Source organism: Myiozetetes cayanensis, unplaced genomic scaffold (assembly GCF_022539395.1).
Source record: "Myiozetetes cayanensis isolate MyiCay16 unplaced genomic scaffold, myiCay2020 scf22, whole genome shotgun sequence".
Lineage (NCBI taxonomy): Eukaryota > Metazoa > Chordata > Aves > Passeriformes > Tyrannidae > Myiozetetes > Myiozetetes cayanensis.
The window spans coordinates 182,345-208,309 of NW_026087434.1; the positions used below are offsets into that span (position 1 = coordinate 182,345).

Consider the following 25,965-nt stretch of genomic DNA (forward strand, 5'->3'; position numbering starts at 1 on the left):
CCAAAAGCAGGTGAGATAAATGACTTGGATGTGTGGGAGAGCAAATAGGGATGAGAAGAATCCTTCCAGATGATAATTAACAAAGCCAAAGAATTGAGATAAGGAGGACATTAGTTGTCATCTTCATCAGCAAATTCGAATGGGTGGAGTAGGCAGGTCTTTTTCATCAGCCGCTAAAAAGCCCGGTTTGCTGTGGACGCTCAAGGTGATACTTTAGTGAGACTCAGTCAAGAAGCTTCAGCTCTGCGAGCCTGTCTCTTACTGGGTGAGCCCCGAGATGGCTCCGCGCTTCGTTCCGCCGGGGCAGCGCGGACGGACCCCGCTGCCTGGCCCGGCCCTATCGGTCCGCCCGCTCCTGGGCTCCTCCTCGGTCGCGGGCCCGCCCCGGGCACAGTCCGCCCGCAACATGGAGCCATATCCCAGCTTCCGCGGCCGGCGGGCCCTGGTCACTGGGGCCGGCAAAGGTGGCCAGGGCTGGGGGCCGGGGGTCGGGGCGGGCCGGGGTCCGGGCAGAGCCGGGTATGACGCCGTGTCCCCGCAGGGATCGGACGCGCCGTGGCCGTGGCGCTGAGCAGGGCCGGGGCCCGCGTGACCGCGCTGAGCCGAACCGCGGCGGACCTGGAGAGCCTCGCGCGGGAGGTACGGGCCACCCCCCTGTCCCGCCCGGGATAAGCCTCCCCGGGCCCCCTGGCTGCCACGCGGCCTCCCACCCACGCGGCCGCCCTCGCCGCAGTGCCCGGGCATCGAGCCCCTCTGCCTGGACCTGGCGGACTGGGACGCGGCGGAGGCGGCGGTGGCCACGGCGGGGCCCTTCGAGCTGCTGGTGAACAACGCGGCGGTGGCGGAGCTGCAACCCTTCCTGGAGGTGACGCGGGAGGCCTTGCAGCGGTGAGTGCCTGGCCCCGGCCTCCCCGGCGGCTCCACGGGAGGCTCTGGGACCGAATCTGCCCCCCCTCCAAGGCGTCACACAGCTGTGAACGTCAAAAACGGTGGCAGGACTTTTCAGAAAGGGGGATCTTGAGAGGGGAAGCAACAAGAAAGGACAGCAGCTGGTGCACAGACACCAGACAGGCTGACATGTACACTTTTAGAAATGCCGATTGTTGCTTGATTGTTACTCCGTATGCTCTACGTCCTTTTTCTTTACTGTCTGTTCATTCCTTACATAATCACCTTTCCCCCTGTAAATAGCAAAAGGAAACCAAGCACTGGGTATTACACCTGTTTCTCAGTAGCCAAAACCTGCAGTGTCACCTCCGGAATGGTGGGATGCACCTGCCATCCCGTGGGCACGAGAGGAGAGTGCCTTTGCTGCTCATGAAGCTCAGAGCTTCCAGTCTAGTTCCAACTCGGCCCCCGTGAAACTGAAAGGCAGTCATCACTAAGACAATTCAGAAATAGAGAAGACAAAGGCAGGTAAGGGAGCATAAAACAGTCATGGTGGGAAATTAAATTTGCTTACTACAATAACATGATGTTTTTTCTCTGAAAAGCTCCATAGTCTGGGAGCGAGCTTTAGGATACAGGCTATGTGTGAGTCCACGTCATTCTGAGAGGATGGGTCATGCTTTGTCCCTATGTTAAAAATGTCTTGAGAGTCTCTAATAAAGGATTCGTTTGCGACTAGAACATAAAAAGCGTGGATTCTGCTGAGACTATTCGGTGGAACTGACCTGACAAAGGACGGACAACGTGGCAAACAGAAGAAACGCTGCCTCTACCTGCCTTACAGCAGATTTGCTCTTTAGAGCTGGGTGAAAGATTTGCTTGACCTAAGAGTTGCCACTGGCTGAGCCTCAAGGGCTTAGTGTTTAAACTTTGTCAGAGGAAACTCCATTAGGCTTATGAAGGACAGAGTCCTGAGGGAAACGTACCAGTGCACAACTGCACCTCCCTCAGCAGCGTCTTGCCTGCGGCTGATGGACTGTTCACTGCCGAGAGCAGACCTGAACATCCTGGCTTGCCCGACAGCTTGGAATTTCTGTGTCTTAGAGCATCACCAGTGTTTCCAAGAGACCAGCAGCATTTGTCCTCTGCTGCCTCTCAAAACAGCTGTCTGGTTGGGCCTACAACACTCTGTAACTTTTAAATTTGATTTTATTTGTAGGTCTCTTGATGTGAACTTTGGGGCTGTTCTTCACGTTTCCCAGGTGAGGAAGAATTGCCACTGCAGCTGTCTCCATGAATAGCAGTGACTGCTGTACATAGCACAGACAGTTGTCCACTATGAGGACTAAAGGGAAGCAATCCAAAGTCACCCTGACAGCCTGCATGTACAGACCCTTCACGCTTTGACTCTCCTGTAAGCAGGAGTCAGGGAGGACTTACTTCCTTCACATGGTTTTGCTCTTTTGGCTACTGTAGATTTCTCCTTAAGATTCTGGCATTCCTTTTTTTTACCTCTTCTTCCCCCTCCCAGATCGTTGCTCGGCAGATGATCAAGCAGGGAGTGGCAGGGGCTATTGTGAATGTCTCCAGCCAGGCCTCGAAGCGTGCCCTGAGGGATCACGCTGTTTACTGTAAGTATGCACGCAGCTTCACACGTGTCCCTCTTGAGCTTTTACCAGCTGAAGACCCACAGCCACCAAGCTGCCAGCTCCCAGTTCGGGGCAGTGAAATGTCCCAGTGTGTTCCAGAGCAGGTGCTTTTTTAGGCGCTTAAAAAGGCTCCTGTTCTTCCCTTCCCTTAAAGGTTCCACAAAAAGTGCTTTGGATATGCTGACCAAGGTAATGGCAATGGAACTGGGACCCCACAAGGTAGGAGTCTATGAGAGAAAGTGCGAAAGCTGAACCTGAGCGTTTCCTCAGAGGAGCTTGCTTAGATTGACTGTTGCTTCTGGTCTCAGATTAGGGTGAACACTGTGAACCCCACCGTGGTTATGACTGACATGGGGAGAATTAACTGGAGTGACCCTCAGAAATCTGCTGCCATGATTAATCGGATTCCCCTGGGAAAGTTTGCAGGTCAGTGGGATAGGTCTGTTCCCAGGCTGGGCTCTTGTGTTGTCTCAAAGCCTTCCCTCTCACTGACGTTTAACAGCCAGAGTTACTTTGCTGCTTTTTTGGGCAAAGTCACAGCTCTGCTGAATGCCTTTTGGCTGAACTCCTGAAGTATTCGACGAGGACAGGGTGAGAATCAACCTTCTCTTCCCCGCTTCTACAGCCTCATCTTGGGACAAGTGAAATGAACTTACTCTATTGTTCATAAATCTGACTGGGTGTTTGCTGTGAACTAGGCATCTTTGATCACAAGGACTTTTTAATGTCCAGCTCTCAGCTACACTGTCCTGGGCACTGCATCAAGCACACTTTGGAAGCAGAAATACCTCCCTGCTCTAATCACATGTAGAGGTCAAAGGCAGACCTCTTTGGGTGCTTGTTTTTCTGGTACAATTTGAGGTGTGCATTAGATGTTCTCTGTTTGATTGCAGAGGTGGATGATGTGGTAAACAGCGTTCTCTTCCTGCTGAGTGGCAAGAGTGCTATGACAACTGGCAGCTCACTGATGGTTGATGGGGGCTTCCTTGTCTCCTGAGATGGCAACTGCATTTCACCCCAGCCTTAATTTTCATACTGGTACTGCATAGATGTAAGCTGGATAGAAAACAATAACACAGACATAGTCTCGCTAGAGGGGCAGCAGGGCTGGAGCCTGTAGGAGAAGTGAGGCAGAAAATAACCTTTGGAAGGCTGGTATATAATAAAGCTCAAATACGTCGTCATGGAGAATGTTTATTGCACCAAATAAGGTTTTATCTTGTCACTCTACATGATGATTAGAAATTGGACCTCTCTTCCAACCCTCTTCCCCCCCCACAACCCTTCAGAAGCTCTCCCTGTTCCATCCAAAACCATAGAGCCTGTCTGCACTTTCAGTGGGAAGGGAAAGAAGTTAGCAGGCTCCTCATTGCTTCCTTTCCTGTCTTTAGTAGAAAAAAACCAAAATAGAGGCAAGAACCCCAGCCCTGCTCTGCAGAGACTGGATTTTGGGGGGAGGCCTGGCTAAAGACTGATGGGGGGGAGCAGCACCATGCTGTCCTAGGGTGTGCACACACAAAAAGGCAAATGCATTGATTGCACAGAGCTGTTTCACTCACAGAGTTTGGCTAGTACCCAGTAAAGCACCTAATGATTAGTTCTTCAGCTTCTCTTTTACTTTGACCCCTTTCAGGGCTGGTTATGATTTTTTTTTAACAGTCTCAGGCACGTTCTGCTAGAGCACCAGTTTGTTAACTGTTGGCCACAGCAGGCTGGGCAAGGAGACCCTACCACCCTCCCAGCTGCTCTTGTCTTTCAGCACCATTGAAATCAGCTCCCTCCCCACTCCCACCAGGATATTCACCACCTGTTTTACCTGCAGGTTTAAAACAGGTGTTTCCAGGACAGGATAGATGTCTCAGGCCTTTCAGCTTAGAGTTCAGGACAGCCAAAACAGCCTGCTGCCCAAAGGGGCTACCTTGCCTTCCCCACTGTACCTTCCCTGGGGGCTGTACACCCCCCAGTTGGTCTCCTGCCCCCACTGCCCCTTCACATCAACACGGACGTTAACTCAAAGAGACATTTAAAAAACACTGACTTCGTACATGATGAAGGGCCCTACACCTTCCAGCCCCCTCCAGAAACACCCAGCTAATATGCAATCTGTCAGAGGACAACAACATGCTGAGCCAGCACCGAGGCCACAGCCCTCAAAACACGGTGCACTTTTTGCCAGGCTTCTTCACGGGCGGTGGGCAGAGCACAGCCCGGATGGCTTCATCAAAGACCGTCTTCAAGCCCCTCTGTGTCAGGGCAGAGCACTCAAGGTACTTTACTGACCCTGGGGAAAGAGAGCTCCAGTTCAACCACTCTGGTTCTACCACCACACACTGTCCCTCAACCCCTCAATGCCACAGAGCTCTGCCAGCACATGAGACTCACCGATCTCCCGAGCCATGGCCAAGCCTTGGGGGTAGGTGATAGGAGCCAGTTTCTTATCACGTAACCTTTCAATGGTGTCCTTATCATCTCTCAAGTCCAGCTTGGTGCCCACCAGGATAATAGGTGTATTTGGGCAATGGTGTCGGACCTCAGGGTACCACTGAAACAGAGAGGCATGACAAGAAAAGTAGCTACAGCAGTGGCCACATGAAGATGTGTTCCTACGATTGGGAATGAGGGGTTTACTACTAGCTGACATGGTGTCAACACTTGCAGACGATACTGCTGCCTATAGTCCTGAATATGCTCTGCAGAAAGAGATTGGTGCAGATGTAATAATGAACACACTGAGACACAGAATCATGACAGACAGCACCCATCAGTTCTGCACACAGTACATCCCTTAACAGCATTTTAGTTTCTAGGACACAGTTTCTAGGACGTCCATTAAGATGCAGATTCAAAAAGGCAGTAACTTAGCCAAAGATGTCATGAATAAAAAGCAGGCCCCACTTAAAACCTGCAGACTATGACCTTCCCTCACTGAGACATGACTGCTTGAAATTTTTGGCTTGTAAGTGTGGTGCTAGGTGGGGCACGGGACCTCACTTGTGCTTCCCTTCCAGTGTTTCACCCAGGAGGAGAATACTTTACCTTAGCTCTGACATTCTCAAAGGAGGCTGGACTCACAAGGGAGAAGCAGATCAAGAAAACATCCTGTGCAGAAACAAAAAGGGTCAGCTGTGCAGAAACAAACAGCTAAAGAGAATGGAGGGAGAAGGGAGAGGGATCCTGAGAGAAGACAACCTCCTCTCACAAGCAAGGACTGTGGCTTTAAGAAATTCTTGCCCATTAAGGGTGTTAAACTAATTCAGAGAGGAAAGGAATGGACCTTGAGTGTATGACTACATCTTCTTTCACAATGCTGAGCTCTGCATGTTAAAAGCATGCAGGCACAAACATCTTAACAGTGCTAAGGGCTTCACCCCAGCAGCATGGCTACGTAGGAACTACTACACCCAGGAAAATATTTCTAGTGCAGCACAACAGTGAGCCATCCTGCCAAGGGAGAGTGGGAATATGGAACTGGCTCAGCTGCACAGCAGTCTCATGCCATTCCTTTCACCTGAGCCTCCCTGGGGCACCCATAAACTGTTCAAAGACCATTACAAAGCAGGGACTAGAACAGGACAATCTCTTTGGAGAAAATCAGCTGTGATACTTCTTAAACCACCAGAATTATGGATGCAGCTGCAGCAACTTAGACTTTCCTCAATGGAAAGAAGCACGCCTGTCCTTGGGAGGCCCCCCCATCTCCAAGAGGGAGCAGTTACAAGCCAGTCCAAGCCCAGCACTCACCGTCTGTGGATAGGAAAGAGGCCGCAGTCGGTCATAGTCCTCTTGCCCTGCTGTATCCCAGAGGCCCAGGTTCACTGGTTTTCCATCTACCATCACATTGGCAGAATAGTTATCAAACCTGTCAAGGAGGAGTCCCTCATCAGTGACAATTTTGTGGTGACCTTCACGTCTCTATACGAAATCCAAGGGGGCAGTGAATCAGGAAAGGGTACTGCAGCACAGTTCCAGTGGGGACAGTCTGCCTTCCTTACGTACACAGCCACACCCCCAGCATCATCACAGTCTGATTTGGGACAGCTACCTCCTCACTTAAAAAACACCTTTTACACACGCATACAGATCAAAAAGCAACTGAAGCCCAAGGTTATTACTCACACAGTGGGGATGTATTCTCCAGGAAAGGCATTTGTGGTGTAACTGATGAGCAAGCAGGTCTTCCCAACAGCTCTGCAGAGGATAAGAGTGAGGAGAATAAAGAAGGGTACAGCAGGGAGCACTGAGACAGTAAAACTCACCCTTCTGCCCCACTCCAAAACACAACGTTAGGTACGAAGTTACTGTGTGAGAAAGCAAACCTGTGGCAGGCTGGAATTCCCTACTTGTCAGGGGCCAGGCCTGAACTCTTAACGTGCACCCTGCCTGAGCACTCACTGACCCTGCTCTCTCCCATTCCTTTTCCCCACCCATTCAGCCTCAGCAAGACACCAGGCAAAACAGAGTTGTTCCAGGAACCAAGAGAAGGAATAAATTAAGGCTGTGTGCTGGGCTCAACAGATCCATAATGGTCTAGCAAAATGGGTAAACAGGTGAAAAAAGGGTAAACAGGTGAAAAAACATGCAACAACACAGAACTCTACAAGCTCCTCAGATACAGGAATTTAGTATCAATACAAAGGAAAAACAATAAGTATCCATAAACAAAAATGAACTTTAAAATTGACCACTGTCAGTTTGGAAAGAGATCAATTTAGAGGGCTGAAATATCAGCTCAGGGCTTTGCTGAAGGCTGGTAGCAAGGGTCAGGCCTGGCTGGCAAGAGCATAAGCATACAGACTTTAGCCATCCCTCTACATTTCCTAAGGGAAAGCTTTGTTGTCAGAATGGAGGAGTACCAGCAACGTGAACAACTTCTTTATCACTGAGAAAGTTGTGAACTGCAGACAACCTTCCAGAAAAGGCATGAGTGCCAGGGAAAGCTGGTTGTGAAGAACCTGAAAGAAGATGAATAGCCAGCAGAGTTGCATATCCCCTACCCAATTCTGTAATCAGAGTGGCATAAGGAAAGACTTCAGGAGTAAGGGAGAGACTCTAGCAGAGTACACAGTCCTTTGGATGCACCAGGATGACTTAGTCTACACTGTCGATTTGGTCTTAAAACACAAGACAGCAAACCTTCAGCTGAAGTCCATTTACAACATCCTGTGCTCCCAGTTGTTACTCTCTCCTCCACAAGAAGGCTGTGCTGTTTTGGTGGTTGGCTTTCTCCCGCTCCCCTCTTTAGGCCCCACAGACTGGAACCTGGAAGGCCTCACCCCAAATGTGTATTTGAGGTGGCAACATGTCTGGGAAAGGGGAAAGACCTGTCCCTGCCTAAGACCAGTTCACATTTAAGTCTCAGTACCTCAACTCTGTGCTTCCTGTGGTGATCAGAAAAGTAAACTGAAAATGTGAGAAAAAATATGCAGAACGAGATAGGAAAGCTACAAAGCACCATAAATCTAGTGCATGCCTGCATCTTGCACACAGATGTGTTTTAAGAAAAAGGAATTAAGGAAGAGCCTAAAGAAAAGAGCAAAAAGGGTGACAAGGGGCACATGATGAAATCAGAAACAGCAACACACTTCACCTCGGAACAAACAACAAAAGTACACATGAGGGGAACCTGCTAAGATTTTCGGGAGGACTCTGTGATGAATCAAACATGTACAATGAAAAACAGCGAACTACAGGCACCTAAAATACGAGGAGATAGACGTAAAACCCAAGAGAAGACGGTGTTCGTTATCCAGGCAGACCGATGAGGCTGGGGAGCGCCTGGGGACCGAGATTCAAGTTCATCAACTAAGTAGGGAGCGGGGCAGGAATGCGCGGGCCGCCGCAAGGCCCCTATCTCCCGCCGGGACACAACGGCGGCTCGGCCCGCCCCGCCGGCCCCAGCCCCGCCCGAGCCAGGCCCGCGGCGATTCAGGCCGGGTCGGGCCTCGCCGCCCGGTGCGGGGCCTCCCGCAGCCGGAGCGGCTCTCCCGAGCAGCGGGGCGGAGCCGAGCGGCCCTCCCTTCCATCCTCCCTCCCTCCATGCCGCCAGGCCCGGGCCCGCTTCGTGCGGGGCTGCGCGGGCCGGGGCAGCCCCGCCCGCACTCACCCGTCGCCCACCACAACACACTTGATCGCCTGCATCTGCCCGCGATGGCGGCGCCGCGACTGCGCCGCAGTGACCGCCCGCGGGGCGGGGAGGGGCGAGCCGAGCGGGGCCAGCCGAGTCCAGCCGAGCCGCGCCGAGTCCAGCCGAGCCGCGCCGAGTCCAGCCGAGCCGAGCCGAGCCCGCACCGCCCAATGGCCCCGCCCCCTCCCCCGGGGCTCCGCCGCGGGCGGGGGGAGGCAGAAGCGGCGGTCCCGGGCCCCGCCCTGTGGAACACGCAGCGGGGCTTGCTCGGGGCCGCCTCCCGCACCGGGGGCCACCGGCTTAAGGACGAAGCTTTGATAGCTGGTTACGGTGTAGATTTCACTGTCACCCACCAGGAGCTGCAGCTAAAGTTCTGCAGGAAGACGGCTTTTGGCTTCCTCCGCCTCGAACGGAGGTGCCCACTGTCGTGGCCCTGTCTTAGAACAACAGGCTTTGCTTTTCCCTTACAGATGATGTAGCTCTCACTACAGACTCGCTCTTTGTGATTAGGGAATGCCTTCCCAGCTTCTTTGCTTTTACCTTAGTCCAGAACCAAAATCTTACCCAGCTCATCCACCTGTAACAGACTTTTAGCTCCAGGAGAGGCTGGCAGGGTTTTCAGGAGAGTAACACAGCAGACGGCCCCGCCCTCCACATCAGCCAAACATCCAGCTCATCATTGTCCAATCTTATGGCAAAATGCAAAAGCTCTTTATTAGAAAAGCAGAGCAAAATCCAATATAAAAAATCATAAACACAAACCAACCAGTCCACACATAAACGCTCATTTTCCATTTGTCTCCTAAAATATGTACTGCAAGATCACTGCTCCTGCCCCAGACTCATTGAAGGAACGCACAGAAGGTTCTCAAGACTGCTGGCCCCTTTCTCCAATTCAGACTCCCGCAACCCTTCCCTTTCTCCAGGTCATGCAAGGACTCGTGCTGTCAGGAGAGGAACCACCTTCTCTGCCTTTGTGCTCTTAGAAGCGACTCCTCTGTTTTGAGACAGAAGCACTGCTCCTCTCCAGGGTAAGGCCACAGCACTCAGCTTCAGGGGCCTGAGAAGCCATGAGGACAGTTTTGCCATTTGTCACAGTGAAATCAAATCCTGTTGCATATTGGCTGCAACATCTTCAGCCAAGGGCTGCAGTTCACAGTGAAGAAGCACAGATGCTGATCCCTAACCACCCACTGGCCCCTCCCCTGCCAGTCGGTGTTGTAGAAGTTGAACCACAGCCAAAGCCCAGCTGTCCCACAAGGACATGAACAGCATTGCACCGCAGCCCCTCTAAACAGCTGTTTCTGTCTATGCTGAACGCAAATCTACTGCCCACCAATACAGCCAGAGCCACAGCATGGAGGGTAAATGAGCCAGAGAGGGCCCAGTCAGACTTTGCTTCCATCTGTAAGCACTGGGTGAAAAAGAATGGATGCATAATATATGGTGTTTCCAGAAGTTTCAGGACCCCATGAACAAAGTGTGAACTGCTGTCGCCTTTTAACAGGTTTCACTGTGAACAGCCATGGCATCCAAACAAATGCTGCAGAAGAACTCTGCCAGGGAACATACAAACCACCCCCTCCAGTAGCAACAGGGTGTGCTGACAGGCTGGTGCTGTGTAAAAGGACACAGAAAATACTTTAAACACTGTGGCAGCTCAGTGGAAGGGCTCCACATCATGCACTCAGACCCACGAGCCTTGATGGTTGCTCCCTCCTTCCCTTTATGTGGTCAGGAGGAAGATTTACGAAGAGCGAGAACAATTTTCTGTGTTTGCAAGCCTTTGTGTCATCCCGCTCTGATAAAACTGTCCCATCTAGGAAGAAGGAGCTGTATCTGAGTTGCTCACCCTCTTCTGACAGCAGGTATTTGGATCCTTTAAGCCATGCTCTCATTTCCTAGAACTCTGGGTTCCAAAGGGGGGTCCCTGCACATATGCCATGATGGCATTTTGCAAGAAACTTGCTCGCTGGGCCTCCTCTTCCCTCACCCTGGAGATCTCAGCCTCTTTCATTCTCAGCTTCTCCAGCAGCAGAGAGATCTCACCCTCTTTGTCCAGCAGTGCTTCACGGTGATTATTTGATAAGGCTGTAAAAGAGCAGCATTAGTAAACAAAAGTAAGGTGTCCCCAGAATAAATAAGAACATGTTACAGGCACAGCCACAGGCAACTGAAGTGGGATGGTCAACAAGAACGTGAGAGAAGCTGCATGAAAGGTTTTGCAGAGACAGCATGTTACACTTCATTGCGCAGGAAACCCAAACAGTTTGCTTGCTGTGCAGCTTTGGGTAGTTATCTGAGTCTTGGTCTCTATAAAATGAGGACAAGAATCCCTGCAAATACACCAGCATGGAGAGTACAACTCACAGGTGTACGCACAGGCAGGAAGCGCAGGTGTTACTACCTATAAGCACAGCTCAGTTCCAGGCCCAGTGCAGGGTAACTCAGCATTATCATTTGAGAAGCATGAAAGGATCCATCACCTTTCAGCTGTCTTTCCAGAGCTGCAATCTTCTCTCTCAGTCCATCCTGTGCTGTGCGTTCAGCTTCCAGGTGCCCAATCTGCTCCTGTAATTCCACCTTCACCTTATTCACTTCTGTCACTTTCTCCTCTTCCTTACTGTTCAGGTCCTGACACACAAAGACAAATCCATGAACAACCAAATAGCTTTAGCAGCTTGTTCTGTCCCTGTGGTGACCATCTCTACTGCACTCCAAATTACCTGCTGAAGTTCCTCCAGCCGCCTTCTGAGTCCATCAGCATGCAGGCTCAACTGTTTGGCTCTGGCCTGGGCTTCAGCAGCCATTTCTTTTTGCTTAAGGTAGCAGTTCTGAGCTTCATCCCGTGACTCAGTCATCAGCTGCAGCTTCTCTTTTAGGTGTTCTAGTCGTTGCTGCTGTAAGACACAAAGGAAAATGAAAACATCAGTCTCACTCCAGTCCTGTGAAGGGATTCTCCCCTTTTTGTTCCTAACACAGTGAACCCTTGGCTGAGTCAACTGGCACTGAAGAAGCCCGGGACTTGGCCATAAGACACAGCCCTGCTCCTCTGCAGTCAGGAATGACCCCAAGGTGTTGCTTCTTGCCAGGGAGGACACTGATGGAGACTCTGAAACACCCAACTGACTCACTGAGAAAGAGGCAGGTCCTGGGCAGAAGCACTCGACGCCACCACCAGTCTTCATAACCAATGCTCTCCCTTCACTTCCTTCATACCCCAGACGGCTCTGAAGCACCACTGTGTGCAGCTAAGCAACTGCTGGGTCCCACACATCAGCTTTTCTAAGTCTGTAACTCAGTGAAGCGTTTTCTTTTGTGATGTTATGTATAAGTAATATTCTGATAGTTTTTTTGTGTTTTCTTCATTCCTTGTTCTCTTTCACAGGATATTAACTTCATTGCCATTTTCACTAAGTTCAATTCAAACAGTGACCTTTTTTTTTTTTTTCTGTCCAGCAGCAGTAGCCACCTGAAATTTTTCTGAGTCCAGAGAAACAGGAGCACCCCATGAAAGCTGCCATTAAACGGAAGGATCGACATCTGGCTGTTGGCTTCAGAAGCTGGCAACTTAAATGAAATCGGCTTTGACAATATCCACATCAGTTCTGCTCCTACTGGAGACAATTCAAATCAGACTTTTCAGGGCTCCTTCTTCAGTAATCACACCATTTGCAGGCCAGTGAAACCCAGAGAGGGGAGTTACACAGCAGTTCCCTGAGACTAAATCATAGGCTAGGCAGCCAGATCGCTTCTTTCGCACAGCAGCAGGGCTACACACAGGTCTTATCCTCACCTCCTCCAAGCGCGCCTGATTCCGGGCTTTTATTAACTCCTCCTCTGCTTGGCCTCGCTCAGCAAGTGCAGCTGCTTTGACTTGGCTCAGCTCCTGCCACAGAAGCATGGAAAATGATTCCAGACAGAGAAGCTGCATCACTGCAACACTGACCAGAAAACATTAGCAGCTTCCAGTCGCAGGCTACAACATGACAGATCTTCCTCTCACTCATGGGCAGTGAAAGCAAGCCAAGATGACAAACCTTTTCTTCCCCCAAGATTACCATCACAGTTCAATGAGAATTTCAGTTATATGAGGGCAAGTCATAGGTAAAGCTTTCCACAGCAAGGTAATGTAGCTGGGAAAACAGATACAGAGAAATATGCTACACTTCTTGAGATCACTTCTGACTCATGAAGTCAAATCTTGGTAAAACTCTCACTGTGTTAATGGAATCCTTATTTCTGTTCAATCTGAATTTAGAAGTTTCTCCTTGTAACTTTCTCCTTTCTTAGTCCAAAGTGGTAAAAATAATTTTAAATGGTATACTGCTCTTTTCTGTTCCTCTCTAGACCACATGACAATCTTTACAGAGGTCAGCAATGGAAGACTCCACAAAGCTCCCCTGGCAGCCTGCTCTTTGCACTGCTACATGAGTGTTCAAACATGCCTGCAGCATCCTTTCTCACCTCCTCCAGAGATATCCTGATGGTCTCCAGCTTCTGGATCCTGTCCTGCATGGAACGTTCACTGGCCTCGATGTGCTGTGTCATATGATCCACCTGCAAAGCAGTAGAAACCATTTAAGCAAGTGCTAGAAAACTATTCCCATTTCCAGGTGTATCAGCAGGGCCATCTCTCATGAGAGAGAAGCATCCTCCCAGTGACCCACCCACCACCTAAGAAAAACTCTTACCTCTCTAGAGCTCCCTTAGGAAACTGTAATACAGATACAATCTGCCATCTAGAAACTGGGAACTTTTAGGCAGAGATCCCTCCCAGACCACGACAAAAGATACAGAGGCCAAGTTCTCATTGTCAAGCGGTACAAAACACCACAGATTCATTTTCCAGCTATAGTGAGGCTAAAATCTTCTTGGCATGTGTCTTTTCTTAGAAGATTTCAAAATCTTCAGAGAAATCTATTGGTGTAGTTTTATTTTTGAGAGATTTCACGCCTCAATAAACACTGCAAAGAGAATTGATCATAGTCTCTTGTCCTGTCCACACTCAGAAACAACCCCCCTTGACATAACAGGGAAAGAACTGGCATGCTGAGCCCCGTTAGAGGATTGTTGTGTACAGCATGTATGTCTCAATTTCCTCCATCAAAGCATCTGTATTTCAGAAGAAGGACAACACTGCTTATTCATAACTACCTCTGTGGGTAGCAAGACTAACACAAGGGCCAGCTCCCAGCCTCTTTTGGAGCATCACATGCCACTCTGGCCCATACTCCTGCAAGCTACAAAATCTTACTAGCTGGCAGAATGTCTTGTGACCTCTTAAGGCAGGCTTTGCTTGAAGAAATGGCCCATTATTCCCACAGTAACTCTGAGTTCACTAACTTGTCAACCTTTTTAAAAGCACCTGACAGCAAACAATGACCTCCAGTGGTGCTTGTATGTCAGGACCAAAGAAAGACTAACCTTGGGATGCTGCAGAAACCCCATCCTTACCTCTTTTACCCGAAGGGATTCCATGTCTTCAAGGCTTTGTTTAAATCTTCTCTTCTCCATTTCCAGACGTTCTGCACATTAAAAGCAGGTGTATCACAATTCTGGCACTCCTGCCATGCAGGCTGTATTCATACTTTATCACACACTCTGCTGCCCTTCCTCTGTGACTGTCCTGTGCCACTGACTCATGGACAGTGATCCCAACCATAGGTATCCACTAGCTGTTTCTGTTCCTCTACTCACCCTCAGCCTGCACAGCCCGAAGCTTCAGCTCTGCAGTTGTGTTGGCCAAGTCTTGTTTTACCTGGAACAGCTGATCCTGCTGAACTTTGCACTTCCTCTCCAACTCATCCACCTACAAGAAAATGACCACCAAAAAGGATTTTCTTTTCCTATTAGCAGAGAAAGTTGGCTGTACAGGACGATGAATAGAGACAGAACCAGGGATCAAAGCACAAAACATATAGACAGAGAAGAAGTTACATTTGTCCAAGTTCCCCTCCTCAGCCTTGGACTTAGTTTCCTACCTGGTTTCTCAGCAGCAGATTTTTCTCACTGGCAGCAGACAAGTCATGCAAAAGCTTGCCTTCCCGATCAGCACTTTCCTGCAAACAAAATCAAAATAAAAACCTGTACTCACCTTAGTTCCTGCACCATCAACCTATGCCAACCAACACCACACCCAGTCAAATCCAACCTACCCCATAAACACCAGGGCTCCTCTTCACACCAAGCACTCGCCTATCTAATTTACACAAGAATTTATGTCATGGTGGCTTGAGTTAACCCATGAGTAGTAAAAAAAATCACACTTCTCTATCCCTTGCAGCATCTCCCAAATCTACACAAACCACTTATGACCTGGAGCCTTGCCCTCAAACCTAACTAGAACTTCTTCATCTCACCTGCTTTTGTTGCTGGAGCTCCCTAAAGTGGCACTCAGCCACACTGGTTTGTTCCTGTTTCATGGCATTCAGCAGCTCTCCCAAGTTGTGCACCTTCTGCTCAGACAGAGCCAGGGCAGCTTCAGTCATCTGCAGCCTATAAAGAGAAACACTTTCTGGAGTCTTTTCCAAGGCAGACACTGCAGAGAGCTCTCCACGCCATCTGGTACAAGGTGCTAGCATCTATCTGGCAGTGGATGAAATCATGCTAAGGCAATTTTTGCCCCTAGAAAAAGGACACCACTGACCTCTGTACTCAGCAGCGTCTGCAAAAAGTGACCTGGGACTTCTCAGGGCGCAGTGTTCTGGTGCCCATTCCATTTTCCCTGTGTTGTTTTCTATGAGCCATTTTCCCTGCCCCGAGCACTCCAGAATTTGCTCACTCTCACAGAACAAAGCTGGCTATTTTATACCACTGCAACATTGTTTAAAATTAGGGACAGAATTGTAAACGCGAGTAGCAAAAGCAATTTGCTTATTCTGTCCATGAGAGGGACATGTCCACACCAGGGCATGGCATAATAAAACTGCCTATACCTGGCATAAGTGAATTAGCCCGGCTCAGGAGAGTTTGAAGTCTAACCCCTGTCATGGGCATGACTCTGCACAACCTAGCAATGCTTTCGGGAAGCTCCACCCCACTGTTCCTCCACATCTGCAGTGGTTCTCAGAGAATGCTGCCAGGGGAAGCAGGCATAGCCTCCTGCCAGGCTGTAAACCACGCAAGGAACAAGCCCCCATCCCATCCGCACAATCATTTTTCTTCCTTTTCACCCTCTGTAATTCACTTGCTCGTACGCCAATGCACTGTAATTTTACTTAAAAGCTGGCTAAGTATCTAAAGTGGCCAACTCAAAGGCGTGATCTGACCCTAATTTCTGGATATTACTGCAGAATTAAGCAAAACAGTAAACCAGCTACTCTACAGAATTATCCCCCTTCTTAGCAGCTCTGCTCAGTATTGTGCATATAGCATAGACAAGGGGAAAGGTTTTCCTCCTCCATACTTGGCTTTCAGTGAATTTATAATGGAGTGCTGCTCATCCAATGCTTCCTGCAGTTGGCTGACTCGTGCTGCGGACATTCTGCATTTCAGAGACAAAAAAAAGAAAGAAAAAAAAAAAGGTGGGTAATTTCTCCCAGGAAATTACCATCAAAGAGAGAAAGCATTTAGAAATCCAACCCACCTCTCACTCTTGGCTTTTTCTTCTTTCTGCTTGTCTACAGTGTCCATTAAATCCAAGAACTGTGAACAGGGCAAAATTCAGTGAGAACACGAACTGCATCAGCTTAAAACATACACTTCTCATGCTTCTCTTCCCAGAAACAGCTGAAGACAGCTCAAGCTACTATTGGAAGCAAACTGGAGGTATGATGCATTTATTAGCACATCTGAATGAGATTATCAGCTATAGGGACTCTGCACCCTGTGGTGCCAGAAGGAAAACAGACTCAGATCTCTAGGTTTATACTACTAGGAAAATATCAAAGTAGAAGCAAAAGAACTGAAATTATGAATTATAGGTAAAAAAAAGTCACCAAAACTCCTGCAGAATCCAGAGTGAATATGTTCAGCAGGGGTGTGTCCACACCCATACTGCTATTTGATTTGATTCCTGGTCAACCTAGCTCAGAGGAAGGACATGATGTACTCAACCATGCTGTGTGCCTGCCCATAAAGATGCACGTGCAACTTCAGATGCACAATAATACTGTCACTGAGTGTTCTGTGGGGGCTACAAGGGGAAAGCAAAGGATTCCAGCTGCCCTATTTGAACTGCCAACACGTAAGGTTGCTAACCTGCTTGTTCTTCTCATCCTTCAGATTCAAAACCTCTTTGTTGAGGATGTACACTCGGTTCTGGGCCTCACTCAGGATAGCCTCACGGTCTTGATTGTGATCCAAGGCTTGTTCTGATGCAGAGAGCAGGAGAGCATGCACAAGTTTCTAAAGCGACAGAACAGCAAACACTGCTGGAAGAAACAGCACTCAGGATGACACCTGGCTATAAGAAGCACCAGGACAGCTTCCCTTCTCAGGCCAGCCCCTATAGAGACCTCTCACCTTACACCAAAAGGTGGGATGAGATCTAAGAGAGCAGTGTGTATTGGGTAATCAATACTCCAAGAATAGGAAAGCTGTTCAACTCTGCTGTGGGCAGGACAACAACACACGATGTGCTGCACAAGCCACATCAAAACTTGGCTACTCAGAGGCAAACTAATCTCAAGTTCTCTCACATTCACAGGGCACACTAACTCAACCCAAATTATTTTTTTGCTCTTGCTGGTGAAAGTGACACTTCCCATTTGACCAGCTCTCACTAAGGGACAAGAGGAAGTGATGTAGGGTACTGTAGAAATGCTGTTGAGAAAGGGAGGAGAGGAGGAATAGCTCTCTTCTGGAGCAGCAAGTGCCTTATATCTCTCAAGTGCTGAAGTGGGGAGTTAGTGATTCATTACTGTACAACACATCATACTTACCCACAGCTTTCAGGATGTCACCAGGAACGTTGTTCCCTGCCAGCTCTAGCCTCTTCAGCGTCTTGTTTCTGTGCAGGCAGTTCAGCAAAGCTCGACCACCCAGAAGCCCAATATTGTTCCATCGCAAATCTACACACAAAGCAAACTTTCACCTTTGTAGTCACACATCTGCTGAAAAGCAAAAGGCCCAAGAGAACCCATGCTCTTTTTACATCTACAAACATGGCTAACTAATCCCAGATGGTCTTAGCATAAACACAGGTGAATACTGTCTCCCCTTTCAAGATGAATGAGAGGGAGGGAAAGTAACAGACAAAGCAGGAAAGGCAGATATATCATTTTTAAAGTGCAGAAAGCCACTACAGTTCAAAATTTACATAAGTCTGCCTCTTGCAAGCCTTCCTTCTACAGCCAAAATCTGTGGATGAGAAAGAACTTTCAACAAAAGCCATGGTCTCCTGAAGGAAATTCCACCAAAGTTCCATATAAGGACAAAGCAGGTGTGAAGTAAGTCTCCGAGTCTGTCATGAGGCATGCCAACAGCATCTACAGATAGGACCGAACACACTCCCTCCTCTGCTAAGGACTGTGTGCATGTGTAATGTACGTGGGCAAAGAACTCTTACCCAGCTCCTGAAGACATGCGTTTTGTGTCAGTGCCACGGCCAGCTCTCCAGCCCCTTGATGGTTAATCTGGTTATTGCGCAGATCCAGCCGCTGGAGAAAGTTGTTTGCTGCCAGTCCTTGGCAGAAAAAGGAGAAGCCTTCCTCCCACATGCCAAGGCTGTTCCACTCTAAGGTTAGGCTAGGGAAATCAGACAGGATTAGAGTTCGTGGAGTAAATGAACAGCCGCATGAGCTTGAATGATATGTGGATCACAGTACCCAGTCAAACACCCAGTTCCACGAACAGACTTGGTTTCAGAGAGCAAGATGCTGCCAGGACCCAGCATCCTTCAAAAGGGCACCTCCAGTTCTCACTCCTTCACCTCTCCCACCCCTCACAAGAAATTGTACCACTTGACGTTCCTCCTACCCCAACAAAAACCACCCTCAGCCTTTTTCAACTGTTGTGCTCCATCTAACAGGAATAACACAAAGAGAGGTAGATACATTTTTTTTTTTACCTCCGGATGGATTTGTTCTGCCTAAGAAGTTTTCCCAAAGCCTCAGCTCCCATGCTTCGTAGGTTATTTCCCTGAAACAGAAGTCCCAGGTTATGAGTAGGCTACACCTGTCCCAGTCCACCTACCCCATCAAACACCACTAGGTACACCCCAGTTGTAATGCCGATTTCAGCTGGACAAAGATGGTCCAACCACCATTTGTTTCACGTATCAGTCAGCTTTCCACAAAATTAAAAGCCCTCGAGGAACAGGGGATGCGTACACACCTCTGGTCTTGTGAGGCACCATGACTGAGAGCTTGCAAAATTCACAGGATAGCACAGGATCATCATGGGCCACAATGGGACAGAAAATGGTGATTCTAGATAAGCAGAACCATTTCAATATACTTCAATAAAAAGGGCTCAGTTAGGACTAGCATAAATGAGAAAGGTGCAACTGTATATTCAAGAGGATAGCTGTATGTCAGAGGAATACAGACAGAAAGCCACTCTCAGTAGAGTGACCATCACATCTAAAGGCAGATGCCTAGTGCCAAGCTCAGGCTAGCTGAAAGGCATTGGCAAGCTGGATAAATTCTACAGAAGCACAAGTCAAACAGTAACTCACTGATCAATACAGAGACCCAAAGAAACCCTTATATATGCCTCATCTGACCAAGCAGCAACGGACAAAAGATATATAGCTGTAACTTCCTACCAAAACAGACTAACCAAATAAAATTGGATAAAGGTGATCTGCAAAGTAACTTTGGAATGTTCTGACATGGTGTTAAGGACACAAGGAACAAATCACTCGAGAACAAAATCCTTACAGAAGTATGCATCTTTCTGAACAATCCTGCACCAGGACTGTCAAGTTCTAACTCTGACTAAGCCCGTGCTCCTTTTTCCTTGTCCACCACTTTGTCCTAATTCTATTCGAACAGACTCACCTTCAGATCCAAAGATTTGACTGTGGTGTTGGAGCAAAGACCATGCAACAGAAGTTTTACACCTGAGTGGGAAAAAAAAAAGTTGTTCATTTCATTCGTGGAGCCCTTTGCCCAAGCCGGGAGTGTATCGTCCTGTCAAACAGCCAGCTCAGGAGACGTGGCTGCAAGAAACGAATAACTTGGTAAACGACCACTGCTGCTGGAAAGCGTGAGCCTGAGTTTTTGGGGCAGGAGACTGTTTGCACATTCTCAAAGAGGTGTCCGGGCAGAGCTCTCTGCACGTCAGCTTGTGCACCTGCCTGACCCAGCCCTGAGATCAGCCCACATCTGGAGAGGCCCCACAGCCACGACTGTGCTGCCCCCGGAGCGCCTTCGCTGCCGGCTGCTTTAACCAGCCGGATTGTCCCGTCCGTCCACGGCCAACAGAGAGCAGAGCCGCCTTCGAAGAGGGATGGAACCGAGGGGTGCTTGACCACCCACACTGTCGCAGAGCAGACACCCTCACCGCCCTGAGACAGGAGCGACCTCCCGCCCCGCCGCCCGGTCCCGCTCGCCGCCGGCAGAGCGCGGAGCCGGGCCCGTCCCGCCAGCCCGGCTTGAGGGGGCGGCGGGGGCGCCCCCGGCCCGAGCCCGGCGCTCACCTTCCTCGCTCAGGCCGCAGTCGCCGAGCGCCAGCGCGGCGAAGGGCGCGGCACCGGGCAACAGCCGGCCCAGCGCGCCGCACGTCTGCAGCGACAGGCTCTGCGCCGTCAGGTCCAGGCGGGCCCGGGCCCCGCCGGGCTCCCGCAGCCGCCGCAGCACGGCCTCCTGCGGGGCCGCGCCCGCCGCCGCGCACAGCCGCGCGTACTCCCGGCGGAACCGCTCCATGGCCGCGGCCGCCCCGGAACCGCTCCGTGGCCGCGCGTACTCCCCCCGGCACCGCTCCATGGCCGCGGCCCCGCCCGCCGCGCCGGCCTGCGGGAGGCGGGGCCGGTGGCGCGCGAGACATGGAGGAGCGGGACGGCCGCGCCGGCGGCTTCAGGAAGGTGCGGCGGTTCAGGGTGGGGCGGGGGGTCAGTCCCGAACTCGGCCGCGGCCGGGGGGGGTTCGGCCCTGCTCATCCCGTCCTCTCTCCGCGCAGGACACCGTGGACCGGCTGCTCCGTCTCCATTTCCGGGACGGGAGGACACGAGGTACCGGGGCAGCGGCGGGCGGTACCGGGAGGGCCCGGGTGCGGCTAGCTGGGCCCCCGCCTGCCGTAAGCGCCTTGTCGTTGCAGTGAACGGCGACGCGCAGCTGCTGATGGCCGAGATGCTGAACGTCTTCGTCCGAGGTGAGCGCACGGGGTCAGCCCGAGCCGCCCTTTGGGCCCGTTACCGACCTGCGGGCCGCCCCCCGCCCCAGCCTCCTCCCCGAGCACCCAGCACTTAGTCTCATCCCGTGCTGCGCCAGCTCAGCTGTCTCCTGTGCAGCCAAAGCCCAGACACCGCTTCCTGCACTCCTCCGGGCCACCTCCCTCCCAAGCAACCAGCTCCGGCCCCCCGGGCGGGACCCCCTCCCTAGCAGCTCCCAGATCCCTCTCACTGCCCTCGGCTTTCCCTTGTCCGGTAGAAGCGGCAGCACGGGCAGCGCGGCAGGCTCAGACAGAGGACCTGGAGAAGGTGGATATTGAGCATCTGGAGAAAGTGTTACCGCAGCTGGTATGTAACTGTGGGCTTGAAGTGCACGGGAGCAGGATGAGGATGTGAGCTGAAAGACCTTAATGCTCTTCCCCCTGGGAGATGTTTCAGAAATCTGGCCTATGTGCTGACTGGCTTGCTGCTCTCTCCTTACAGCTTCTGGATTTCTAGAGGCCTCCTGAAGCACATTCTGCCTGCCAGCAGATGGTCCTGACCTGACAGCAAACATCTGTCTCAGCCTCCGAGTCTAGCTCTGGGAAAAACAGTTTCAACTTTTTTTTCCTCTGTTGTTTTGCTTTTGTTTCCCCTCTCTTTACCAAGCACAGTACAGCCCATAGCAATGATGCTGTCAGATACTATTTTTGAGAAGAGGCTGTCAAAGGCTTGTTTTGTTCAGCTGAGAATGTAACTGGTTTCCATCTTGCTGCTTTACTCCTGTAACAGGGGCATGTACTTCACAGCATGGTAAGATGCTCTTGCTTTCTCAGCTAATGTGAGAAACAGGTGCTGCTTCACAGAGATACATGGAAAGACTTAATGACTGGAAATACCATCCAGCCTTCAGGCTCTCCTTGCCTCAGCAGGCAGCTGTGACAGCAACTCTAGGTCCAGCTCCAAGCCTGTCTAATGAATAGGTTGTTAACAGGAGTTCAGTCACAGGCTCTTGCCAAGAGCAGGTAACTGATCTTTATTTTATAAATAAACAGTGTTTGTCTCTCACTACCTTCCAGTATTTCTCTAGGGCTGTGACATCAAAGAGTACTTGGAACCTTTTAACCACTTGATATTCTCAGAAGCTGCTTCCCCTCTGCTATAAATTTGTTCTCACAAACATCAGTAAGTTAAAAACCCGTCTCCCTCCCTTTGCTGTAATTAATCATCAAAAGTCAAGTTGCTTCAAAGACTTGAAGAGTTTCCCCCTCACTCACCCTCTTCTCTAAGTCTTTGTAGGACGAAAGGAAAAAATAACACACAGCATGTGTGAGAATCCCACATCACGGGACAGCCTGGCTCCTCTGGCAGTGGGGGGAAGGAAAGGGGGGAGCAGGGGGGTGCTATGAAATAAGAAACCTTACACATGTGGGCAGGACCCACACAACCCAACTGGCTTTGTTGCGAAATGCATGGCCCCTGCAGGAGCACCACTGATGGGCCATGGCTTGGGGCCTGTGCTCCTGCTGTGGGATCAGCAACTAGCAGTCCTGTTCCCAGGGACAGCTGTGGCAGGCAGAGGCTCGGTAAGTCCCTGTACTCTTTTCAGCCAGGAGCTATCAGGGTCATCTCTCAGGACAGCAGCCACTTGGAAACTTCATTAAAACCTCAATTTAAATACACATTCTTAAGACAGTACCAGCTTAAGCAGTCCCCAGCAGCCCTCTGCCACTCGGCCAAGACAACTGTTTGTGCAGCTGTACAGTGCACCCTATGAAGGAACTGACCTAGTTCAGCCTTCAGCCCCACAACCATTGGTAAAAAAAAAAGCAAGAGCAAAAAAATGCAACTAATGCTACCTTTGAATGCCCCAAAACCCCAGGGATGAGTTCAGCTGTTATAGCAGAAGTGATACTGAAACAAAACCAGCTCATCCGGTACCTGCAGGTACTGTTCTGCAGTAGGACCGGAATCCTTGTAGCAAGCAGCTTAGTGAAGAGCCTGCAGTTTTAAATGTCAGGGCATCTCGTTCCCCTTAAAGAATGCAATCCTACTTTCTTGCCTTTTCCAGATTTCAGATCTTCATCTCTCCCTCCTCTCTGACTCCTACTGACACAGGTCCCACAGCTGCTGCTGTAAAAAAGGGTCAAGTTCCCTTCGCTGACACACACAAGCATTGACTCAAGAGAATTGCTGATGTGGACATTGGTAGTAAAGCAGCATTTTAATAGCAGCAACAGCTAAAACTAACTCTTCTTTGCATAGGGAAGAGGAAAAAGACCTCTGATCTAGCTGTTAAAGGTACTGATTTTTCATTCTTGTGCTTATACTGGGTTAGACAGCAATATGAAGTCTAGTCCTCATCCCTGCATCCCCTTGATCCATGAAACTGCCCCAGGAATACTGATATTGCTGCTTGTATCCCTAAACTTCTTCTGTTTTCCCATCTCGGGTAGTTGCAGGTGACTAACAGTTAAGAGTGCTTGCTCTTTATGAACCTGGCAGAATCAGAACAGCTAAGCAAATTGGCACTATTTGACGTCTCCTGTGCTCTTCAAAAGATAAGGACAAGTACGCCTGAAGGCACACTGCAACTTCTTCCAACTACACTGCTGCTGCTTATTCTAACCCTGGGAACTGCAAGTATTCCCCCACCTATCATTAGCAATGGCTTCTAGTTTCCCCCCAGTATATCCTGCATAAATTCAGCAAAGCAGCTCCAGCTGCAATCTGCCTCTGGCTTGTGTGACATGAATAAGCCTGACACAGCACCTGATACAGACAGTCCTGTGGAGGGTAGGCTCAGTCCACACTTAATCCACTAGAGCAATAAAGTTTAAACATTATTTTAATGTTTTTTTGCGTTGCTGTGGTATGCGTTTTATAGCCTGTCAAGGGCCAGACGGGCTTGCTTTCCACAGGGAGGATTTAGAGCAGCAGCCGTACATAGTGCTCTCACATTCCCCACTGCCAGTGGCCGCACACATTCCTGTTTACGTTTGGGTGTCATATAAGAATCAACTTTTTTGGTAAAGCATTTTGCTCCCTCTGCTTTGAGTCTCCTTTTTCCTCTTCCACCTTTCTTTCATGCCTCTCCCTCCAAGTTTCTTCAAAGCATCTAGGAGCATTTGGAAATAATTAGACCTGAAGGGAAATGTTGGCCAGGCTGGGAGACAATGACAAGTGCCAGGAACCCTGGGTGCCCTTTCTAGCCACTTTGAAGTTCATTCAGATGGTACAAAGCTCCGTTTTGCTTTGTTGAAAAACATGGGAGGAAGGGAATGAGGCATGACAGGCCCATTGAAAAGGGAGCAGGTTCCTGTGAACTGACAGAGACCAAGTGCTGGGGCAAGAAACATTATCAAAGGGACCGACTAAAACGGCTCCCACGGCCACTCTGCTTTATTACATATACAAATTGTGCAGATGTGCATGTAGTGCAGGGAGGAAACAAGGAAAACAGGAAGCATGGTATTACCATACCATGGAACCCCAGCTCTGCATAGGTCACTGATCCATGGAGAAAACTCCAAACAGAATCCAGCACCATGGCTGCCGTGGCACTACAGAGTTCATCTCCAGTGTAATGGCAATTCTAACCAACAACATTCATCCCCACATGATGTCTGCAGAAGGCAACAACCCAGACTGGGGCTTTCCCCCAGTACAAGCTGTGGTGCAGGGCACGGCCACCCTGTTCCAGGAACACTCAAACCACCAACCAACTGGCATGGGAAGAGACCCTTTAACTGGATGGCTTTTTCCTTGTTGTAATTACTGGTGTTAATTATACAAAGTGAAAATAGAACTAGAGCTTAGGGCAGAAATAATCTCAAGAGGCATTCCATGAACAGATACCTGTGTTCTTTGTTAGTAAGATTCTGGCAACTGAACACAATACAAGTGCAGCAGCCCAATAGGTTCACAGGAAAGGCTAATTGAACTGGTTTAAGTAACCTAAGGGCTTCCTCTTCATTTGCTTTCCAGGCACCTATATCCAGAATTATCAGCAGCACTAGCCCCACCCAGCAAGAAGCAGAGAGAAGTCTTGTTTTAGGCATCACTTAACAATAGTTAAAGCTGAACTAGATCGTATCTTGCTGCTAGAATCCAGGCAGATAGACTCAAGTGATCTCTGAAGGTAGAATTGGGAAGACTGAATTTAAAAATATGGACAGAAACAAAGTTCTTCACAGAAAGTATATAGAAATTATGTCCCCCTTATTTCTCTATGTTATTATTTGCATGCAAGAAACCTTAAATTTAACTTCTAACTTCTAACCTTGCTTCTGTAGTCACAAAGACCATATATAAGCCTTCCACTTCTCCACCAGGTGCAACTGGCATCTGAAATAGCAATTCTCTTTTTATAACTAATGTTCATACAGATGAGCTCTCCAGAGCCACCAACAATTTCTTATGCATTCTGAGTAAGATCATCAAGACAGGGGCCCAGCTGATTGCTCACTGATCCAGCAGCCCAGGATGCTTCATCTCTTTCCACCTACAAAAAAACCCACAGGAGCATTAAAACACTTAACATGTAATTTGCACTGTCTCATTTCTCAATAATATGATCTGGTGGTTGAGGGTTCTGGACACTGCTGTGCTCAGGCAGCATTGGGGATCACATGGGAGCACTTAGGGAGATGGAATGGTATATACATCATAACTTTTGGAGCAGGGAACTTCATCCTTCATGTTATTAATATGCATGTTAGAGCATATTATTAACCTTTCATACTAGCTGTTAAATGGGAAACCTGCATGGGTAGGTGAGATGATATTTTGTACTTTGTCCAGATAATCTTTACTTGGGAAAGAAAACTCTACAGTGCAATGCTTCAAACATACTGGAAACAGGAAACAGTGAAGATCTTGTTTCCCACTGCATCAGTATCTCAGCACCAATCTACACCAGAACAGCCACAGCAGTGAATATACCAACCCACTGTTGGCAGCCTTCAGAACTTATGGTCTACTTGCTGGAGCTGAGGGCCCCACAGTATCCTCCAGAAACAAATGCTAAAATTCTCATCCACAAAGTT

The 25,965-nt window shown here is 49.5% G+C and overlaps 5 protein-coding genes across 10 annotated transcripts in view; 2 read left to right on the plus strand and 3 right to left on the minus strand.

Annotated features, from left to right (window-relative positions):
• The first annotated feature begins 277 nt into the window (after positions 1 to 277).
• On the plus strand, positions 278 to 3,721 carry DCXR (dicarbonyl and L-xylulose reductase). The gene is made up of 8 exons (XM_050319599.1): positions 278 to 464; positions 542 to 639; positions 734 to 888; positions 2,108 to 2,150; positions 2,420 to 2,519; positions 2,692 to 2,756; positions 2,846 to 2,963; positions 3,431 to 3,721. Exons 1-8 carry the CDS (start codon positions 278 to 280, stop codon positions 3,532 to 3,534), a joined length of 870 nt encoding a protein of 289 aa, XP_050175556.1. The 3' UTR covers positions 3,535 to 3,721.
• RAC3 (Rac family small GTPase 3) lies at positions 3,712 to 8,808 on the minus strand. The gene is made up of 6 exons (XM_050319600.1): positions 8,641 to 8,808; positions 6,654 to 6,725; positions 6,279 to 6,396; positions 5,574 to 5,636; positions 4,920 to 5,079; positions 3,712 to 4,818 (listed from the first exon to the last, which is right to left on the minus strand). Exons 1-6 carry the CDS (start codon positions 8,673 to 8,675, stop codon positions 4,688 to 4,690), a joined length of 579 nt encoding a protein of 192 aa, XP_050175557.1. The 5' UTR covers positions 8,676 to 8,808; the 3' UTR covers positions 3,712 to 4,687.
• A 542-nt stretch (positions 8,809 to 9,350) lies between these two features.
• On the minus strand, positions 9,351 to 20,474 carry LRRC45 (leucine rich repeat containing 45). Of its 4 annotated transcripts, none has more exons than XM_050319322.1 (17): positions 20,249 to 20,474; positions 19,608 to 19,669; positions 18,674 to 18,744; positions 18,173 to 18,351; positions 17,547 to 17,675; positions 16,864 to 16,976; positions 16,250 to 16,308; positions 16,070 to 16,147; positions 15,024 to 15,159; positions 14,646 to 14,723; positions 14,362 to 14,473; positions 14,119 to 14,189; positions 13,129 to 13,221; positions 12,458 to 12,550; positions 11,388 to 11,558; positions 11,148 to 11,295; positions 9,351 to 10,752 (listed from the first exon to the last, which is right to left on the minus strand). In XM_050319322.1, exons 1-17 carry the CDS (start codon positions 20,472 to 20,474, stop codon positions 10,556 to 10,558), a joined length of 2,016 nt encoding a protein of 671 aa, XP_050175279.1. In that variant the 3' UTR covers positions 9,351 to 10,555. The 4 variants fall into 4 exon arrangements, with proteins under 4 accessions (XP_050175279.1, XP_050175278.1, XP_050175281.1 ...); XM_050319321.1 differs by having other exon boundaries at positions 11,388 to 11,561; XM_050319324.1 differs by lacking the exon at positions 20,249 to 20,474 and adding an exon at positions 18,940 to 19,034 and having other exon boundaries at positions 11,388 to 11,561; positions 19,608 to 19,644.
• Positions 20,475 to 20,536: 62 nt separating this feature from the next.
• On the plus strand, positions 20,537 to 21,985 carry CENPX (centromere protein X). Its single transcript, XM_050319404.1, has 5 exons — positions 20,537 to 20,632; positions 20,728 to 20,779; positions 20,866 to 20,919; positions 21,198 to 21,286; positions 21,422 to 21,985. The coding sequence occupies exons 1-5, from the start codon at positions 20,594 to 20,596 to the stop codon at positions 21,434 to 21,436; spliced, it is 249 nt and encodes an 82-aa protein (XP_050175361.1). The 5' UTR covers positions 20,537 to 20,593; the 3' UTR covers positions 21,437 to 21,985.
• Positions 21,986 to 23,747: 1,762 nt separating this feature from the next.
• Positions 23,748 to 25,965, minus strand: part of ASPSCR1 (ASPSCR1 tether for SLC2A4, UBX domain containing) — a 44,112-nt gene continuing 41,894 nt past the window's right edge. For all 3 annotated transcript variants that reach the window (XM_050319384.1, XM_050319382.1, XM_050319383.1), the window contains exon 16: positions 23,748 to 25,421. In XM_050319384.1, the coding sequence (XP_050175341.1) occupies positions 25,408 to 25,421 (14 nt within the window). In that variant the 3' untranslated portion in view covers positions 23,748 to 25,407. The remainder of the gene's footprint in view (positions 25,422 to 25,965) is intronic.

Bases quoted from the DNA above. Each gene is read 5' to 3' on its own strand.
- DCXR (XM_050319599.1), top strand. From the start codon at position 278: ATGGCTCCGCGCTTCGTTCCGCCGGGGCAGCGCGGACGGACCCCGCTG. The intron at 465-541 runs GTGGCCAGGGCT...GTGTCCCCGCAG, and splicing joins GGTCACTGGGGCCGGCAAAG to GGATCGGACGCGCCGTGGCC. The intron at 2,151-2,419 runs GTGAGGAAGAAT...TCCCCCTCCCAG, and splicing joins CTGTTCTTCACGTTTCCCAG to ATCGTTGCTCGGCAGATGAT.
- RAC3 (XM_050319600.1), bottom strand. From the start codon at position 8,675: ATGCAGGCGATCAAGTGTGTTGTGGTGGGCGACGG. The intron at 6,397-6,653 runs GTGAGTAATAAC...CCTCCTTGACAG, and splicing joins GGAGAATACATCCCCACTGT to GTTTGATAACTATTCTGCCA. The intron at 4,819-4,919 runs GTGAGTCTCATG...CTCTTTCCCCAG, and splicing joins GGCCATGGCTCGGGAGATCG to GGTCAGTAAAGTACCTTGAG.
- LRRC45 (XM_050319321.1), bottom strand. From the start codon at position 20,474: ATGGAGCGGTTCCGCCGGGAGTACGCGCGGCTGTGCGCGGCGGCGGGC. The intron at 16,148-16,249 runs GTGGGTTGGATT...TCTGAAATGCAG, and splicing joins GAAAAAGCCAAGAGTGAGAG to AATGTCCGCAGCACGAGTCA. The intron at 11,562-12,457 runs GTGAGGATAAGA...TGTGTCTTACAG, and splicing joins ATCAGGCGCGCTTGGAGGAG to CAGCAACGACTAGAACACCT.
- CENPX (XM_050319404.1), top strand. From the start codon at position 20,594: ATGGAGGAGCGGGACGGCCGCGCCGGCGGCTTCAGGAAG. The intron at 20,780-20,865 runs GTACCGGGGCAG...TTGTCGTTGCAG, and splicing joins CCGGGACGGGAGGACACGAG to TGAACGGCGACGCGCAGCTG. The intron at 20,920-21,197 runs GTGAGCGCACGG...CTTGTCCGGTAG, and splicing joins GCTGAACGTCTTCGTCCGAG to AAGCGGCAGCACGGGCAGCG.